The 11708-nt window shown below is 42.1% G+C and overlaps 1 protein-coding gene across 1 annotated transcript; it reads left to right on the forward strand.

Annotated features, from left to right (window-relative positions):
* Positions 1-572: 572 nt before the first annotated feature.
* Positions 573-9068, forward strand: rtca (RNA 3'-terminal phosphate cyclase). Its single transcript, XM_042007415.1, has 11 exons — positions 573-758; positions 907-1007; positions 1821-1964; positions 2040-2163; positions 3101-3159; positions 3234-3375; positions 4076-4197; positions 6156-6214; positions 6366-6460; positions 6538-6642; positions 8822-9068. Exons 1-11 carry the CDS (start codon positions 708-710, stop codon positions 8918-8920), a joined length of 1101 nt encoding a protein of 366 aa, XP_041863349.1. The 5' UTR covers positions 573-707; the 3' UTR covers positions 8921-9068.
* The last annotated feature ends 2640 nt before the right edge of the window (positions 9069-11708 follow it).

An 11708-nucleotide genomic window follows, 5' to 3' on the forward strand; every position in this document is an offset into this window, starting at 1 on the left:
AATTATTTCTTCATTTTCTTCCACAGCTAATAAAGACACTGAACCATACTGGACGCCATTGTTGTTTCCAAACAGGAAATACGTACCAGACCTGAAGTGAACCAGCAAAAGAACTCTGACCTGGTGAGTTTACTGGTCACCACCCCTGCTGCCACCTTCATATTAGGAGGACAAAATGCAATATGACACCAAAATTATGCGTACCCCCCACACTCAAGTGTGACAGCAAACTCATCAGCGTTACGTACGTTGTAGCCGACCGTATGCAGATGCTTTGATCGTATAAATCTGCCTTACGTTTTACTCAAGGGAGAGAGCTCAGAGTAGGTAGGATGAATGCCAGGATTGGCCTTTAGAGGGCCCCTCAGAAAATTTGCCAAAGAAGTGCTTCTTTACTGTAAAATACTTAAACCAAGCATGGTTTGCTTTACAAATTTCTTCACTTTTTCACAAAGCATTTGTATTTAAATAAAGTTACTCATTTCATTCTGTGTACATGGCTGGCCCCCTTCTTTCTTTCCCATAATGGTAGTCAAATAGTTCCCCAATGGGAGTCAAATCTTGTCGTTCGCGAGAAAGAATCGGTTCTTAGGACCGACTCGTTCGTGAGCGATACCTCACTAGTCAGAAGACTCAAACAGTCGGAAATTACCGGAGAGTCTGCAGTTGTGCAAGACCTGAGAAAAAGTTGCAGTCGAGTGTTGTGAATGAAGATGGATTCTGCGGCGGTGGAGATAGACGGAAGTGTGATGGAAGGAGTGAGTATTCACACTTTATTCATTTTAGAAACGACATGAAAGCGCTGTCGTTCCGCGCAGACAACATGCTAACAGAAGGCTAACAGCGGCGGCTAGCAGCTTCTCACCGATGTCCCTTCTGTTTTAAACCGGTGTCGGTTCTTTGCAGGGCGGACAGATCCTGAGAGTCTCCGCGGCGCTCAGCTGCATCATCGGTTCTGCCATCAAGATTACCAAAATCCGAGCCGGCAGGAGCACGCCGGGGCTCAGGTGATTCAGTAGCACCTGCTAGCAGGCTAGCGTTAGCCTATTCATTGAAGTTGATGGACGGGCTAAATTACTCAGCACTTATTAATAAAACCCAAGCTGTCTTATCTTTGCAGATGTTGATGTATTTATGCAAAACTGATCACTTTGAGGAGTTTAAACCTCAGACTTCCAGCTTAAACCCGCTGATGAGGAACTTTTTTTACACAATGAGCAGCTCCTGTGAAGAAAAGACTCCAACCAGCCTCCTCTAAATATTCCTGTAACACTTAGATCAATAAGCTCACTGGATTTATAAATAAGTTCTGCCTGTAAACTAGATCTAGTTTAATTTGGCAATAAAATATTTCCAGTTGAATAATTAATCTTTTGATGAAACCTTTTAGATTTGACTCATTGGCGTTTGAGCCTTTATAGAAAAGCAATTTGATTGTTTTGTGTGTGTGTGTGTGTGTTGAGTTAATATGCACAGTATTTTATGTCTAAAATATAAAGTATTGAATAGATTATTCCCTATTTTCTGTGCTGCTGCCTTTTATTCAGAACACTGAGCGGTGACATCAAGCAGCTGGGAATCAATTGTTAATTAGATTTTATTGATTAGATTTTTTGCTCGGTGGATCTTGTATTTGGAGATTTTCTTAAAAGACTTTTACCCGATTAAAGCTCCTTATATAACCAGTCATGTGTGCATTTTTTCCTTAGTTTAAATCAGGCCCAGTAGCAAAAGAAGATTGAATAAATGAATCTCTAAAAGGTGTTTGCAGAGAATTTAATCAGGTTTTTTTTATTTTTATGTCTGTTTTGTGTGTTCAGGCCGCAGCACCTGAGCGGCCTGCAGCTGGTCTCAGATCTGTGTTCGGGCAGTCTGCAGGGAGCCAGCATCGGATCCACCGACATCAGTCTGACTCCAGGGAAGATCCGGTCTGGAAACCACACAGCCGACACGCAGACTGCAGGGTGAGCATCTGCCAGCAGATCTGTGTGTCAGCGACGTGCATCGTGGTTATTGATTACGTGCTGTGTGTGTTTCAGGAGTGTGTGTCTGCTGCTGCAGGTGGCTCTGCCCTGCGCTCTGTTCGCCGATGCCGCCTCACAGCTCTGTCTGAAGGGGGGAACCAACGCAGAGATGGCTCCTCAGATAGACTACACCGTCAAGGTGCGGGGGGGTCACCAGATCATGTAAAAATAAAACGGATTTTTTTAGGGCTGTAAAAATGAACGTGTTAATGCAAAGAGATTACTCTGTGAAATGAATGTGTTAATTTCCTAACATATAAACAACCGAGTTATTACTCCATATTAGAAATCTGAATTTGGTTCAAGCTGCTGCTGCGGGGGTGGATACGGAGCCCCTCTCTGGAGGTTAAATAGGTGTAAACACTCTTTTGTCTCTGTGTCTGTCAGGCTTTTAAACAGAAAAAAATACGATGGATCAAGTGTCCTACTTTTGTTTTAACTGCGGCTCATTTCTTTATTTTATTTCTATATTTTCATCTACTTATGTCCCCTTTATGTCATTTTCATGCTCCTCATCACCAGTTTTATAGTTTTTACACTTTCTTGTACATAATCTGTGAATCTACTGCAGGATCTTTTATGCTTTTATGTTTGATGGTGAATGTGTGGATTTGATGTTTACTCATCACTTCATGGCTGCAGCCCGAGACAAATTTCCCCTCCTGGGACAAAAACACGAATCTTGAACCATCTAATTGTAATCCATTTATTCACCGCTGTTAGAAGTAAGTGTGTGTGTGTGTGTGTGTTAAAGAGATGAGATACAGATCTGTTGTCATTGTTTTACCAAATGCTTTGTTAATGGTACCAATCACTCCAGAATTTTTCTAATTTTGTGCATCACCAGAACACGCGTGTTATCCCGTGTGTGTGCTGCAGTTTCTCCAGCGTTTGTTTGAACTTCGTTAAATTTCATGTCTTCATGACGACCTTCCATCTGCTTCCCTCATCCGTTTCATTAGTTACTAGATGAACTTCAGTTTCTTCTCATATCTCCTGTGATATGTTGACATTCATCTCTTTCTTTAATCATTCAGATTGATTCAGATCATTTCCAAAGTTTTTTTCTCCTTCAGGTCTTTAAACCCATCGTGGAGAAGTTCGGAGTCCATTTTGACTGCGACATCAGAATGAGGTCAGTCTGGTGACCTCATGTGTCGTTTTACTGCGTGGCGTTGTAGTTTTTCACCGTGTGTGTTGGTGTGTCAGGGGTTACTACCCTAAAGGTGGAGGCGAGGTGATGGTGACGGTGAATCCGGTCAAAGAGCTGCAGCCCGTCACCATGACGGAGAGAGGAAACATCACCAAGATCCACGGCAGGGCGTACGTCGCCGGCGTGCTGCCTTATAAAGTAAACTTCACTCTCTCACACGACATGATGACAGATGTCTCCGTTATAGATGATCACATGATCGTTGTCAGACAAATAATCATGATTATTCATTTATTTCTCATCACTATAAATGTGTAAAATCACATTAATGCTCCTTATAGGTCTTTTAAGTTTTATTAATTTTCATCTTTTGATGCCAACACAAAGTAATATAAAAACAAAGTAAAGCAGCTTTTTAAATGAACCCAAAGCAACATTTTATCCATCGCATTTTGTTATTTTCTTTTATATGTTTTGGTTTAATTTGGAGGGTTTTATAGAGTTTGGTGTTTCTGCATCTTAGTGTTTTATTAAAGAACTGATGTGTCTGTTTTCTTACAACAAGCTTATTATTCCTGTTAATGTGTCATGGTGATGTAATGAGTAGCTGGTATAAATAATCAAACATCAGACGGTTACAACATCCGCAGTCTTTTCTGAGCTTTTACTGTAGACATGAGGTTAAAACCATCAGCATGAGGCTGCTGTGTCTTCAGTCGGCCAGCAGAGGGCGCTGTTTACTGACCTTGGTGCTTCATGGCTGCACCTGCTCATCACTACTGTTAACTTGTCCATCAAAGAATGAAGAAAACTCCAGAAAAAGTGTTTGATTGCATCTCCTGACCTGTCGCCTGTTTGATGAGCTGAATGTGGTTTATTGTGTTTTTATTATTCCCAGTTGGCTAAAGACATGTCTGCTGCTGCTGTTCGAACCATCAGGAAGGAAATCAAAGAACTTTACATCAACATCCAGCCGCTGCAGGAGAAGGAGAAGGCCTTCGGGAACGGCAACGGCATCATGTAGGACACGTCTCATGTCTGAAGGGGGGGTGATGTTATTATAACATATATGGTTATCAGTAATTCATCGTTTGGATCAGTGGTTTCTAATCTGTTATTCCTGAGGACCCCCTTCATGCAACTACCAAGAAGCTGTTTACGGCCCACCTGTCCTGTGTTTGAACCGTGCTGGGTTTGATCCTTTCATCAGCTGCTTCTCACCATAAAGGACACATCCTCATTTCCTTTGATAAAATTAAACTAATTACCAAGATTTACTTTTTCCCCTAAAATAAGGACGAATCATTTGGGCTGCTGCGTTTCTCAGATATGTTTTATTCATGAAACGGTCCAGGACAGACATGAAGTACTGTAGCTCCAACAGGTCCCTGACCTAAACCACAAGACCTGGACCAGTACTGACCTCCTAAACCACAGGACCTGGACCAGTACTGACCTCCTAAACCACAGGACTTGGACCGGAACTGACCTCACTAAACCACAGGACTTGGACCGGAACTGACCTCACTAAACCACAGGACCTGGACCGGAACTGACCTTAGTAAACCACAGGACCAGGACCAGTACTGACCTCCTAAACCACAGGACCTGGACCGGAACTGACCTCACTAAACCACAGGACCTGGACCGGAACTGACCTTAGTAAACCACAGGACCTGGACCAGTACTGACCTCCTAAACCACAGGACCTGGACCGAAACTGACCTCACTAAACCACAGGACCTGGACCAAAACTGACCTTAGTAAACCACAGGACCTGGACCAGTACTGACCTCACTAAACCACAGGACCTGGACCGGAACTGACCTCACTAAACCACAGGACCTGGACCTGAACTGACCTCACTAAACCACAGGACCTGGACCAGTACTGACCTCACTAAACCACAGGACCTGGACCTGAACTGACCTCACTAAACCACAGGACCTGGACCAGTACTGACCTCACTAAACCACAGGACCTGGACCAGTACTGACCTCACTACACCACAGGACCTGGATGAAGACTGGATGCACAAGCTGAGGCCTAATAAGTAGCTTTGTCTTTTATTTGGGGCGGTGTGGCTCAGTGGGCAGAGTGGTCGTCTTGTAGCCTGAGGGTTGCTGGTTTGATCCTCAGCCTGTCGAGCGCATGTCGAGGTGTCCCTGAGCAGGACACCGAACCCCGAATTGCACCTGATGGGTCGTGTTTAGCACCTTGCATGGCGGCGTTGGTCAGTGTGAGTGTGTGTATAATGTAAAACGTGTCATTCCGGGGACAGTAACTCGCTGTATAAATACAAACCATTTTCCATTTTATTTATGACTAAGGATAAACTTTTTAAAATATTGTAGTATAGCAGATTTTAATGGCCTCCATTTGTTCCCTCTGGGACCTGGTTCTATTGGTGACCCTATTAGGGGTCCATGGACCCTGCGTTGAGAACCACTGGTTTAGGACTCATTTATGCTGGATGCGCAGACGGACGGACAGTTTTGTCCATCTTGCGTTGGTTAAGAGCGTAATTTGGACATTTTCAGGGAGCTTAGCTCTTCGTTGCAGAAGACAGAGCAAAACCGCCGGATATCACGGGGTCAGTGCTGAGCTAACACGCTAAGTGCCAAATAAAAAGTGCCAAATAAAAAGCACCAAAGAAGAAGAAATGGATGACGAAGGAGAAGAAGTTGAGTGAAGCTTCTCTTTCTTTGGTGCATTACCGCCACCAACCAGGGTCAAAACTCGGAAGTGAACACTGACCTCGACACTGCCCACTTGTGGATGAGCTGATTTGTTGCCCATGGAAACGTAAAACACACGTAGAAGACTGAGCATGCCGACGTGTGGCGAAACTGTCCGTTCCTCCTCGAGCATAAATGGGCTTTAAACAGCACGTTGATGGTTTAAAGGTGAAGCTTTTTCACCTCATTCAGTGTTAATAAGCTATTAATGACGACTGGTTTGTCTCCTGTTTGTTCCAGAATAATCGCTGAGTCATCGACAGGTTGTCTGTTTGCTGGTTCAGCTCTTGGGAAGAAAGGTGAGGTCACCTGACCAGCAGGTGGCAGTAGAGCGCCACCAAAACGACCATGAGACACTAAGCAGTCTGGTTATCTGCCTGGAGGTTGATGTCTGAAGGTTGCAGGTGTGACTCACCTGTGTGTGTGTGTGTGTGTGTGTGTGTGTTCCAGGTGTGTATGCTGATAAAGTTGGTATTGAAGCTGCTGAGATGTTGCTGAGAAACATCAGACACAACGGCTGCGTGGACGAGTTTTTGCAGGATCAGGTGACACACACACACCTGCCACCAATACACACCTGTTGACTTCAGTGTGACCTCACTGACCACCTCTTCCTCCTCAGCTCATCATCTTCATGGCGTTGGCGAAGGGCACGTCTCGGATCCGAACTGGTGCTGTGACGCTACACACACAGACGGCCATCCACATCGCAGAGCAGCTGACTCAGGTCAGACACTCGCAGTACAAACACACACACGCACACACGCACGCGCGCTGGCAGTAGTCATGGAAATGTGGGAGTTCCTTCATCGGCTCGGAGTGAAAATCCGTTGTTTCCTACCTGTACGGCAGGTGAGGAGACGACAGCTGCTTGTCAGTTTTTCCTCTTAATTTATCTTTTTTTTTTAATGACCGCAAACTTGACACATTTTACTTTTTGACAATAAAAACGATTAGAAATCAGCACTTTATCTTCATTAAGCAAAGGGCGAGGGTTTGTTGCCGTTTTCTATTTTCCAAATAATTTTTTTTTCAGTTTTACAGTGAACAAAAGGATTTAACAAACACAATGATCACATGGAACAAATGGGAACAAAATAAAACAAGAAAAAATCTAAATAGAATGAAAATTAGAAATTTTTACTAGACAACTTTTTTTATTTTGCAGTGAATAAAAAGATGCAACAGTAATGATCAGGTATAAAAAGACAAAATAAGGATTTTTTTATTTGCAGGGTTTATTGCTAGTTTCTTATTTTAAATTTTACAATAAGAATACATAAAAAAAATATATTGATCACAGAAAAAATAGGGGACAAACTAAATAGATTGAAAATAAATAAACTAATAAAATCAAATAATTGAAAAATTTAACAGATCCTATTGCTATTTTTTTATATTTTTCAATATTACAAAGGGAATATAACAAATATAGGGGTTGACTAAAATAAAATGAAAGCTTTTTGCTTTTTTTCTTAAATTTTATTTTACAATTGATAAAGAGCATCCTAAAAATCTGATGAAGAAAAGAAAATTTGACTTGTTGCAACACAGAAAAATCTTTATAGTTTTTCTGTGATGGAAAAAAATTTCATTATGAGGGTTTACTTTGTTACCTGAAGGACAAATAAATACATCATTTTGTTTGTGTATTTATTTATTTGAATTAAATTAAAGTTAAATCAGGTGAAACTGAACATGTTTTTAGACACTTGGACCTGAGTTTTGGGATTTTGGGAACACTTCACATCACGTCAGAGACAATGGGTTCTGATATGATCAGAATACACCAACATTAGAAGAAAATTGCAAAAATATCACAACAAAAACAACTTTGTGAGTTTCTTTGGACCCACAAACAATAACCCAACATGACTGGTGTCATCCCAGATGTTCCCAGAGATTTAAAAAAGAAGAAACACTCGTTTTTCTTCCTGGATTTGTTTCCTTTCAGATCAACAACAGTCTTACACCACCGGCAATACAGCAATACTGCCCCCTTCTGGTGACTCTGTGAATTACACACACATGGAGAGGGGGACAGAGAGGGAGAGGCAGGCAGGCAGGCAGAGAGAGGGGGGGGGGAGGCAGAGAGAGAGGGAGGGAGAGGCAGGCAGAGAGAGAGGGAAGGAGAGGCAGGGAGAGAGAGAGAGAGGAAGGGAGAGGGAGGGAGAGGCTGGCTGGCTGGCTGGCTGGCCCGTTACCAGGCGTCTGCAGAGCTGAATGACATGTGGAGGAGGGAACTGAGCCATTTGATTCAGGCGTATTGGAGAAGAGTTGCATCTAAAAGTTGCAGGATAGTAGCTCTTGAGGACTGAACTTGGGACCCCTGATCTATAGTGATGTGAAATGTTGTCAGCCGATTAGAGCCAAACATTAAAACATGTATTTTATTTACTTCATCGCTGCTGTACACCTCATCGGGTTTCAAACACACTCAGCTGAGAATGATTGAGTTGTTCATTAAACCTGAGTTCTGCTCAGAAAAGTTCGTTCCTTTGGGTTCAGGCTGAGGAGCGAAGCTGGATCGACCTTTAAACATGGAAAAGTTCTGACTTCCACACGGCCAGCTGAAGGCCGAGAGGACGTGTGAAGCTGCTCATATAACAGGACTCCGACCTGCCATCAACACTGATTTCTGGCTCAGTTCAATGTTTTTGTCTCAACATGCAGAAACCTGACTGATAAGGATTAACTCGGTTTATTTCAGTGTCTGAACGTGTCCTCCTCTCAGAAAAGTTCCTGTATCTGTTTAATCACCAGGAACGACATCACAGACAAAATGATGCATTTTACTGATTTTAATCCAAAACTGCGAACAGAAACTCCAGAGGAAACTCTGTGTGCAGCATCTGTTACCATGGTGATACAAAGAAAGACTGAAAACTTATTTCTTGTTCCTGCAGGCAAAGTTTACAATAACGAAGTGCGAGGAAGAGCTGAGCAGCAACGTCACCTACATCATCGAATGTCAAGGGTCGGGAGCCGTTAACTCCAACCTGTAGCCCCACACACACTCTGTAAACACACTGAAAACACACTGAAAACACACTCTCCTGCACTCAGCATGGCCGACCCTCTTAGCTTCTGTCTCTCAGGGTTTTTCCTTAAATACTGTAATAATTAATTAAATAAAACTCTTCCAGACATTTACTGGAGTTTCTGCTTGATTTAAAGCTTCGGTTATTTTTTGTTTTGTCTTCAAAATAATGAAAATATTAATCTTTTTTGTGTTTTTGTTTCATGGTCGCGATTAAAACATTTAAATTTAATTTGAGGTGTTTTGTTTTAAGTGCTGCTCTCCTGCTTATTGCAGGACAGACTCAAGCCCCCCGAGACCTGGACCGGAGAACGAGCCATAGAAAAATAATCAAGTAAAAGCTGAATTTAGGTGAAAATTCTGATGAAGGAAATAAAGTTTAGAGCTCAGGTGTTTTCCTTCAGCTTCCTGGTTTAGGTGTTCAGATCTTTTTCAGTGTTTTCACCGTGGCCGGTAGTACAACATGGTTTAGGTGAATATCTGCACAAATTGTCTCACACCTGCCTGATTGAAATGGATTTAGAGCTTCATGTCAATTATTTACCATCAAATTCTGGGTTTGTTGGTTTAGTTTTACTTAAAATGAATATAAATATTTAATTTTTTTAGTCCTTTTGCTTCTACAGTCAGTATTTTAACATTTTGAATTTGAGGTAAAAGCTTAATTTGATGAAATCTGATTTAAAAGTATTTTTAGCTCAACTGAGTCACAATTACAAAAATTCAGAAGGTTTTAAAATGTAAAACTTGAGATCTGAAGTCAAAATTAAACTAAAACGGACTAAAATGATTTTAATTGAAGCTTTTCTTGAGAACTTGATATTTTTTGTTTAATTTCTGCACCAAACATCAGGTTTTCTTTGCTTTTGACTTCTTAGGACAGGAACTGTAAGGCTTCTGGTTTTATAGATAACGTGATGTTTAATTCAGACAGAATCTTTATTTTTAGATTAAAGATCTGTTCTTTTTCTGGACTTGGGGCTGTGTGTTGATGGGGTTTCCAGCTGGATGTGATCAGCTGTCTGCACCTGCAGAATGGACAAATAAAACAAACGGGACCTGTTCTAGACTTTACCAGGTGGATCAGGACCAGGACTTCCTGTGGGCCCCCGCCTTGTTTCCATGGCGTCATCAGCTCAGTGTCGTGTTGATTGTCCCTCTAACCTCATTCACTCACCTGCAGCAGGTGAGCTGATGTACAGTGTGTACAGCTGGAAGTCCAGCTCAGACCTGAATGTGTGTTGAAACCCGAGGACGCTGTAAGCTCACACCTCCGTCCCATGTGGGACCAGCAGTAACCCGACCCGGGTCACCCGACACCACCTCGGGCTCGGCCGCATCCTTGCAGTCTGCTCGCCGCCCTGCAGTATGGCGGACACCGGGGCCTGGAGGACGCACCAGGACGACCCCCGGATCCTCCAGCCAGGACCTGGACCTGGAACGGGACCGGCTCCAAACCGTGTGTGGATCTCTCTGATCGCAGGTGAGTCGGATTTTAACACGGGGTCGGCTGATCCTGAGTCATCTGCAGCATCATTTTCCCTCTTCTGATGGGCTCTGGATGGAGACGGTGTAAACAACAACAACCTGACTGTGGAGTAAACATGAGGCAGATCTGAGAACAGCTGGACTCATTACCGGTCTGATCTGATCTGATCTTCATCTGATGATGAATCTAAGGCCACATTAGGCAGCTTTACATATCTTTTAATAAATGTCAGCTGTAACACAAGGACAGAGATGCTGCAGGTAGTCAAAACAATAAAAACTAACTTCTGAGTCTGTGGTGTAGCTTCTGAGCAGAGATGATGGTTAAAGGTAAACAAGTTTATTTTTATAGCACATTTAGATGATCATCTAGGTCATTCCTGCCTGAAGCTTCACCCTCTGGAACTAGATGGCTTTAAATTAATTATTTGTTTTAAATAATAAATAAAAAATAAAACAACTACAACATAGCAAATTCCCTGAAGGATGATTAAAGTATTACTAATTTAATGTACATGTCTTGTACTGGTTATCTGTGAGGTTAAACTGCCTCAGTCGTTGCAGTTTTCTGGTTACAGACGCATAAAGTTGTATTTTGTCATCATAAATGTGGTGATTGATGTTAAAGTTCTGTAATATTTAACCCAATAACGGACTCTTTGGGGAGCCACTAGCTTAAATTCCCCTCTGCCATAATGGTCTTAACTAAACAACTCCAGCCTTATAAACAGGAAAACAGAACATCTGTTCTGTTATTCAGGAGCGTTTAATTCAAACAAATGATAAAAAAAAAAAAATAATACTTCAGTATTCTTTTGTTATTCTGGATTTTAGGTCAGATTCTGAGAGAGTAAATTTAATGACCTGTAATTTTGAGTTGAACGTAACATACATTGTAAAATACAAGCATAAACACACACGTATAAGAATGTGTTCTTTGGCTGCAGTTGCTGACATAATAATCAGGATTTAGTGATGTAATTTAAAAAGTGGCTCCATATTTTGAAGAATGAATCTCTTTGTCCTCAGAGTTTGGTATTAGTTTTTCATATCCAGCCATGTTAGTCATCATTTCCATCATCTCGAGGTAATTCTGCAACCTGCTCGGTGTCCAGTGACATCGAGTGATTTGAGTTCTTCCAGCATTGCAACCTGGAGCACCAACTTTTGAATTTCAGTGAGTGGGTCCGGACCAGATTTCAGTTCATGTTCAAGCTGGAAACATTACCAAAGATCTGCCTTGGGTCCAAATTTCAAGTTAAAAT

This window comes from Melanotaenia boesemani, chromosome 14, assembly GCF_017639745.1.
Source record: "Melanotaenia boesemani isolate fMelBoe1 chromosome 14, fMelBoe1.pri, whole genome shotgun sequence".
Taxonomy (NCBI): Eukaryota; Metazoa; Chordata; class Actinopteri; order Atheriniformes; family Melanotaeniidae; genus Melanotaenia; species Melanotaenia boesemani.

Coding starts and splice junctions, on each gene's coding strand:
- rtca (XM_042007415.1), top strand. CDS start 708: ATGAAGATGGATTCTGCGGCGGTGGAGATAGACGGAAGTGTGATGGAA. Junction 759..906: donor ACGGAAGTGTGATGGAAGGA/GTGAGTATTCAC, acceptor GGTTCTTTGCAG/GGCGGACAGATCCTGAGAGT. Junction 1,965..2,039: donor GCCGACACGCAGACTGCAGG/GTGAGCATCTGC, acceptor TGTGTGTTTCAG/GAGTGTGTGTCTGCTGCTGC.